The sequence below is a fragment of the Pygocentrus nattereri genome, chromosome 25 (genome assembly GCF_015220715.1).
Source record: "Pygocentrus nattereri isolate fPygNat1 chromosome 25, fPygNat1.pri, whole genome shotgun sequence".
Classification (NCBI taxonomy): Eukaryota; Metazoa; Chordata; class Actinopteri; order Characiformes; family Serrasalmidae; genus Pygocentrus; species Pygocentrus nattereri.
The window spans coordinates 3,362,651-3,370,993 of NC_051235.1; the positions used below are offsets into that span (position 1 = coordinate 3,362,651).

Sequence of the window (8,343 nt, forward strand, 5' to 3'; positions counted from 1 at the left end):
CTGCAACCACTGATGAAGGACTAGAGGATGACCAACACAAACTGTGCAGCAGCAGATGAGCTGTCGTCTCTGACTTTACATCTACAAGGTGGACCAACAAGGTAGGAGTGTCTAATAGAGTGGACAGTGAGTGGACACAGAGTTTAAAAACTCCAGCAGCACTGCTGTGTCTGATCCACTCAGACCAGCACAACACACACTAACACACCACCACCTCGTCAGTGTCACTGCAGTGCTGTGAATGATCCACCACCCAAACAGTACCTGCAGTTATATTCAGGCGCAGAACGGAACTCCTGCCCAATTTAAGGTGGAATGTGAAAATGCAAACAGGAAGGTGACTTTAAGGAATAATTTTTTGGAGGAGGAATATTTGGAAAGTCGCTTTCAGTGCCACGTGGGCGTTCACTGTCAGGGGACGGCGAAACAAAACGTGGGGAGGGCGACGTTTTCACAGGGCGAGATTACGGTGCACGCCCAGCCGGACTGGCTAGGAGAACAAAAAACAGAGAAGCCCAGACACAAAACGAGGGGGCGTGGCTTCACTGCCTGCCCAGGACGTCGTTACTTCACTAGATCCGCAGAGAAAAGCTGTTTGCTGCACATTAACGTTTAAAACGTCGTGTGCAGAACCTTTAAATGAGGTCCATTCCAGCCTTCCTAGTTAACATCTTTCCAATAAGGTACTACAGCATTTCTGAAAGTGGTGTGTCGATCGATTCCACCCATTTTTATTGTTTTGAAAGCTTTGACTGTTCAAACATTCACCAAAACAATCAATAAGTTATTTGATTACTAACAAAATCGATAGTGACAGATGTATCAAGAAAGGAGGAATATCAGCGAAGTGTTTCGGCCACAGAAAAAGAGGCTTGTTGCCAGAACGTTGGTCAATCATAGGCGAGAACCTGAACTGGACCCTCAGAGTTCAGGCTTGGTCTTAATCCTCACGGCTCTGTAGATACGAATGTCCCTCTGTTCATCATAATGAACTTCCTGTACGGAGAACAGCTTCCCCAGCATGCGTAGAAATCGCTCGTCCCGCTCGTATCGGATCCGGCACGACAGCAGAACCTCCGTCTTCTCCGAGCTCAGGTGCTCTAGGGTCTGCAGAAGGGCGGGGAACGTCTCCTCCAGGTAGACGATGTCTGCTCCGAGAACGAGGTCGTAGCTGCCTGAGGGATAGCGCTGTAGGCCCTCTCCCCAGGTCAGCTCGGACACCTGCACCGCCCCCCGCAGGTCTGGAGGGATGTTCTCGCGCACGTTGGCGCTCAGAAACTCCAGCGCGGGCTTGCGGTCAGTGATCGTCACGGTGGCTCCTGAGACAAGTTACAAGGCAACACCAAACACAACGATATTTACACATATTAAAAAACAATCACCATGTGTATTAAATATAAGAACCTTATTGGTCCACTCATCGTGCCATTCTGACAGCATCTGGTGACAAAATGATACCAAAAAAAGAATTTTTTGTTCCGGCAGTGAAACTATGGATCATTAAAAGTACGGATTAATTCAGCTCTAATTAAACTCTGAAACGACACCTTAAGGAGAACAGCACAGATCTAGCTCCGACCGTCTATATTAAATAAATAAACATTACTGCCGGCAGAACTAGGCCCGTCACGATCGTGACATCTTAGCTCACAATTAACGGTCACATAAATAACTGCGATTAATGATTTGATTATCCGTTTGGTTCATTTTATGCAAATAATAAACGATAAGTCTCAGTCAACTAGACGGGCTCATACGTCATTCTGCTTAGGGGGCTCTTTACTTTGCAGCTAAGAAAAGATGATGCACTGTAAATCACCCTGCGTCACAAATATCTACAGCTACTCAGAGTGAGAGTTTATTTTTCACCAAAACGTGAGCGAAACCCGTGTACTGTGTAAGCAAACACGAGAAAGTGAGCGTTAGTTGTTGTCCCAGCTACTAAATGAACTGATATTCCCCGTAAACATGTGACAGAACATTCGAAAAGTTTAAATGTTTCAATTTTAGGCTGCAATGATAAAAGTTAGGCTTCTTTAACTTATAGTTATTCGGCAAAAGCCAGCTATTAAAACGACAGACCGTGCAGGTTGTGATACTAATGCCAATGGATCTAATGACTGTGGAAATTAACTGCAAAAAATTGGAAATGTATTTAATAAGTCATTTTTTGATCATTTCTATTGGTCCATCCATAAAGGAAATTTTTAAACGTGTGATATTTAAAATCTGGTGATATTAAATGACACCAAAAAAAAAAGAAAAGCCTACAAAAATGAAAACAGTGACATTGTGGATCAGTAAAATCCAGAGAGCTTCAAAAATGTGTTCATTCAGCTCTAATTGGAAAAATATACCAACGGTGCCCCACCAAGCAGTGCAGCCACTATGCCCACCAGCCCAGTGCCAGCTCCCAGCTCAATAACGGCCCTCCCCTTCAGGTCCACATGGCCGAGCTCCAGATACATGCACAGCACCACTGCCTGAGAAAGAGGGGCAAACACGGGTTAAACAGTGAGACGTGGAGAAAAGAGGACATGGCTAAACGTGAAAGGGCTGTTCATATATAAACGTGGGGATACAGGATGTTCCACTGTGCAGGGAAATCCAAGCTAGCTGGCTCTTTGATATCTCTACTCTGGGTCTGCAGTGTAACATGAACCTCACTCACGCTGCAATTTAGAGCTAAACAAGATGTAAACTAATAGTCCAACCGCTTCACCACTGTGTTGGAAACTGACCATCACATGAGGCCCATGAACTCTCCTGATTTTTGGTGGAACTGAAGATAGAGTAGGTATGAGTGGCTTGGGCTAATAAATCATGACAGGATGGCTATGAGCTCTGAGCTGCATAATGAGTGCATAATCTCTGATTATAGGGTCAGGATTATTATCTTGGCCTAATATTACACTGTGTATAATCTCTGATTATAGGGTCAGGATTATTATCTTGGCCTAATATTACACTGCGTATAATCTCTGATTATAGGGTCAGGATTATTATCTTGGCCTAATATTACACTGTGTATAATCTCTGATTATAGGGTCAGGATTATTATCTTGGCCTAATATTACACTGTGTATAATCTCTGATTATAGGGTCAGGATTATTATCTTGGCCTAATATTACACTGTGCATAATCTCTGATTATAGGGTCAGGATTATTATCTTGGCCTAATATTACACTGCGTATAATCTCTGATTATAGGGTCAGGATTATTATCTTGGCCTAATATTACACTGTGTATAATCTCTGATTATAGGGTCAGGATTATTATCTTGGCCTAATATTACACTGCGTATAATCTCTGATTATAGGGTCAGGATTATTATCTTGGCCTAATATTACACTGCGTATAATCTCTGATTATAGGGTCAGGATTATTATCTTGGCCTAATATTACACTGTGCATAATCTCTGATTATAGGGTCAGGATTATTATCTTGGCCTAATATTACACTGCGTATAATCTCTGATTATAGGGTCAGGATTATTATCTTGGCCTAATATTACACTGTGTATAATCTCTGATTATAGGGTCAGGATTATTATCTTGGCCTAATATTACACTGCGTATAATCTCTGATTATAGGGTCAGGATTATTATCTTGGCCTAATATTACCCTGCGTATAATCTCTGATTATAGGGTCAGGATTATTATCTTGGCCTAATATTACACTGCGTATAATCTCTGATTATAGGGTCAGGATTATTATCTTGGCCTAATATTACACTGTGTATAATCTCTGATTATAGGGTCAGGATTATTATCTTGGCCTAATATTACACTGCGTATAATCTCTGATTATAGGGTCAGGATTATTATCTTGGCCTAATATTACCCTGCGTATAATCTCTGATTATAGGGTCAGGATTATTATCTTGGCGTAATATTACACTGCGTATAATCTCTGATTATAGGGTCAGGATTATTATCTTGGCCTAATATTACACTGTGTATAATCTCTGATTATAGGGTCAGGATTATTATCTTGGCCTAATATTATAATATGATAGGTCCAAGCTTACTGCGTCCCACACGACTGCAGCCACTCCTAGTCTATTCCAATCCTGGGCCAGTCGGAGTCGGTGTGAGGCGAAGTGGAACTCGGCTGAAGAGCTGTGGATTTTTGAGAGAGCTGGCAGTACGTTCTCATCATACGGCACCAACGCCATGCTGACAGGAAAAGAACTGCTGTTGAAAAACAGGAGAAAAGGAATAAGTGGCTATTACCAGGGACACTAGATAGAAAGTATCTACCTGCAGTGTCACCACCATGTACTCCACTTAATTAATCAGGGTTGTAGTTAACCTTTAGAGATGGGTAGAATATCATTAAACTGTACTCAAGGTTAAAGTAATGTTACTGCAATAACACAACGACTCAGTGGCCACCAAAACCAACTGATGTAAAAACTTCATATTTAAAAGTTGAACTGAAATGGACATCATTAGTACATTCATTCAGTATATACACTATATTGTCAAAAGTATTTAGTCCCCCATCCAAATCACTGAATTCAGGTGTTCCAGTCACTTCCATGGCCACAGGTGTATAAAGCCGAGCCCCTCGGCCTGCAGACTGCTTCTACAGACATTAGTGAAAGAATGGGTCGCTCTCAGGAGCTCAGTGAATTCCAGCGTGGTGCCGTGATCGGACGCCACCTGTGCAGCAAGTCCAGTCGTGAAATTTCCTCACTACTAAATATTCCACAGTCCACTGTCAGTGGGATTATAACAAAGTGGAAGCGATTGGGAACGACAGCAGCTCAGCCACGAAGTGGTCAGCCACGTAAAATGACAGAGCGGTCAGCGGATGCTGAGGGGCATAGTGCGCAGAGGTCACCGACTTTCTGCAGAGTCAATCACTACAGACCTCCAAACTTCATGTGGCCTTCAGATCAGCTCAAGAACAGCGTAGAGAACTTCATGGAATGGGTTTCCATGGCCGAGCAGCTGCATCCAAGACTTATATCACCAAGCACAATGCAAAGCGTGGAATGCAGTGGTGTAAAGCGCCGCCACTGGACTCTAGAGCAGTGGAGACGTGTTCTCTGGAGTGACCAATCATGCTTCTCCATCTGGAAATCCGATGGTCGAGTCTGGGTTTGGCGGTTGCCAGGAGACGGTACTTGTCTGACTGCATTATGCCAAGTGTAAAGTTTGGTGGAGGGGGGGATCATGGTGTGGGGGTGTTTTTCAGGAGTTGGGCTCGGCCCCTTAGTTCCAGTGAAAGGAGCTCTTAAAGCTTCAGCACCAAGAGATTTTGGACAATTTCATGCTCCCAACTTTGTGGGAACAGTTTGGGGACGGCCCCTTCCTGTTCCAACATGACTGGACACCAGTGCACAAAGCAGGTCCATAAAGACGTGGATGAGCCAGTTTGGTGTGGAAGAACTTGACTGGCCTGCACAGAGTCCTGACCTCAACCCCGTAGAACACCTTTGGGATGAATTAGAGTGGAGACTGTGAGCCAGGCCTTCTCGTCCAACATCTGACCTCACAAAAGCGCTTCTGGAAGAAATTTCCATAAACACTCCTAACCCTTGTGGAAAGCCTTCCCAGAAGAGTTGAAGCTGTTATAGCTGCAAAGGGTGGGCCAACATCATATTAAACCCTATGGATTAAGAATGGGACATCACTCAAGGTCACATGTGTGTGAAGCCAGATGAGCGAAAACTTTTGGAAATATGGTGTATATTTATGGAGCCCCTAAGGTGACATGGTAACGGAGTAATTTGTGGCCTTAATAAAGTAATAAGCTCTATTCTTCTGTTTTCGATCTAAAATAAAAAGCGTGAAGAATAGTACAACACAACAGAATGAAAACTCCAAAAAAGCTTAATTAGGAGCTAAAATCGAAGGACAGATGGGAACTGATTATAAAAATAGCCATAAATATAATCACAGACGCTCTTAAGGTAGAAGTAGTAAACAGTACCGTTGCTGTAGTGAATTAAAGTACTGAATTTTGTGGATACAGCCAGCTTCTTGATCGAAATTGTCCGTTCCACCTTAAATGGCAGCAGGTACATTCAGGCGCCTGAGGCTGCACCATAGACCGCTGTACCATTTAAGGTGGAACGGGACAATTCGAAAAGAAGCTGGCCCAACTTCAGCCTGGCTGGAAAACCAGGCCGAGCATCGACTTTGGCTGATTTTAGCAGCGCATTAGGCCTGAAAGCAGCTCTACATCTCAAAAACAGTGCGTTAAGAGTTTTAAGATCACCTTCACTCAAAACGCAGCTCACGCCGCCAGCGCCATCTACAGGGTCTTCTTCTTCTTCTTGTTTTGTGTGAGTGGAGGTTGGCTGGTCAGAGCACGCTGCATTACCGCCACCTGCCGAGCCGAAGGGGGACTGCATCCCTTCTCACAAAAAAACTGACAAACCCGGTGGTCCACCCCGACCACCCCTGATTCATGATGGATCAAAAAGGTTCTGTGTAGAACTATCTACAGCACATTCTTAAGAACCCTTTCACAATGCAAAGAACCCTTGAAGAACCATAAACAACCCTTGAAGAACCATCTTTTTAAGAGTTCTAAATAGAACCATGAGCACGCAAACAACCGTTTTTCTTCCAAAGACCTGGTGGAGAATATGTTGTAGTTCTTGAAAATGGTTCTACGTAGCAACGTAGAACCAAAAATGGTTCCTCTATTACTGCAAGCTTGACATCATAAGAACAGAAGAAGCCTTGTTGGGGCTAAATAGAACCTTTTTCAAAAACAGCGCGTTATCCATCAATCTGAAGAACCATTTCACCAAGCAAAGAACAATTTGAGCATGCGAATGGTTGTCTAGGTGCTCATAGTTCTATATAGATCCACAGTCTTTACTAAAGAACACTTGAAGGACCATCTTTTTGAAGCATGTAGTCATCTGGTGAGAGAGCCAGATGTGCATCATCTGCATAACTATGGTAATTAATGTTGTTGTTCTGCAGAATTTGGCACAAGGGTAGCATACAGAAGTTGAACAGAAGGGGTTCGAGAACTGATCCCTGAGGGACTCCGCATGCCATAGTCACCCTATCAGATTCTTAACTGGCAGTGGTGACAAAGTAACCAGTTTTCCGAACTGTCTAGCAGTATGCTGTTATCTACAGTATCAAAAGTAGCAACTAGTAAAACCAGAATTTCCTCAAGCAGTGTTCTGTCATATGTAATTTAATGCCATGACAAAATTTCAGATTTTCCTGCTTTTTCTTTCCAAGGTTTTTACCGTCGTGACGTTTCTCCAAGGTGCTTTCTTTTTGCTCAAAGTTTTCTTGACTTACCGGTGCAACAACATCCATGACATTCAAATATAGAATTGATCTAGGAGTACTTCCAGAGTTAGCGACATAGCTATGGCCTTCATAGACTAAGCACTAGTCCTGTCATGTATGTACTTTTTCCTAACATAAACAGAGCTTGTTTGAGCATCAGCAGAGATCGGTAAGTCAAAGAAGACTCAGAAATGAACAGAAAGGGCCGTGTCATTGACTGTAACAGAAGAATCACCAGGTCCAGGGCGTGGCCTCGACTATGCATAGTGCTGCAAGGGAGTAAAAGTGTCAAACAGTGTAAAAAGTTATTGGACATTATTGTTCCTGTTATCGTCTGTGTGGATGTTACGATCCCCGATTATGATAGAAAAGCTGTAATCAATGTGAACGCCAATGGAATTGCATCTCGGAGGTCTGTAAACACTTAAAAGTCGAATTTTAGGAGCACCCTGCAATAAGAAGCAGAGACGTTCAACAGAAATAAAATGACCAAGTGCAATCTGAAGTTTTACTGGTGCTGTCTCGGTGAGAACAGTAGAACTTTTGCCTTCGGCTAATCACGTCTCGGTAAGAAACAGAATCTTAATTGTAGGAGATTATGTCAAAAAATGATTCGTTGGCTAGAGACCTAATATTAAATAAAGCTAGCTTTGTAGAGATAATAGGAAGTCCGGGAACATTAATCGGGAAAGGTAGTACCATCTCTACTATAGCAGGGACCCTCAGAGCTTAATATAAAACACTCCAGTGTGTAATTTGGTCCACTTTAGTCGCTGTGGTGAGAAACCAACCAAAGCAAATGAATACGGTTGGATAGTGGTTCATAATAAGTGGTTGGTTAGTGTAGTGGGTGCCTTCTACACTGTAGACTGGGGTTCAATCCCCCACCTGGGTAACCGCCCTACACTACACCAATAAGAGTCCTTGGGCAAGACTCCCAACACCACCTTGGCCTACCTGTGTAAAATGATCAAACTGTAAGTTGCTCTGGATAAGAGTGTCAGCCAAATGCTGTAAATGTAAATGAAAACAATATCAAACAATATTCATATACAGGTTTACAGA

The 8,343-nt window shown here is 43.0% G+C and overlaps 1 protein-coding gene across 2 annotated transcripts; it reads right to left on the minus strand.

The window, feature by feature from the left end:
* Window positions 1-694: 694 nt before the first annotated feature.
* On the minus strand, window positions 695-6,336 carry mettl21a (methyltransferase like 21A). Of its 2 annotated transcripts, none has more exons than XM_017688948.1 (4): window positions 6,236-6,336; window positions 4,035-4,200; window positions 2,372-2,483; window positions 695-1,319 (listed from the first exon to the last, which is right to left on the minus strand). In XM_017688948.1, the coding sequence occupies exons 2-4, from the start codon at window positions 4,179-4,181 to the stop codon at window positions 922-924; spliced, it is 657 nt and encodes a 218-aa protein (XP_017544437.1). In that variant the 5' UTR covers window positions 4,182-4,200; window positions 6,236-6,336; the 3' UTR covers window positions 695-921. The 2 variants fall into 2 exon arrangements, with proteins under 2 accessions (XP_017544437.1, XP_017544438.1); XM_017688949.2 differs by having other exon boundaries at window positions 4,035-4,197; window positions 6,236-6,318.
* Window positions 6,337-8,343: the final 2,007 nt, after the last annotated feature.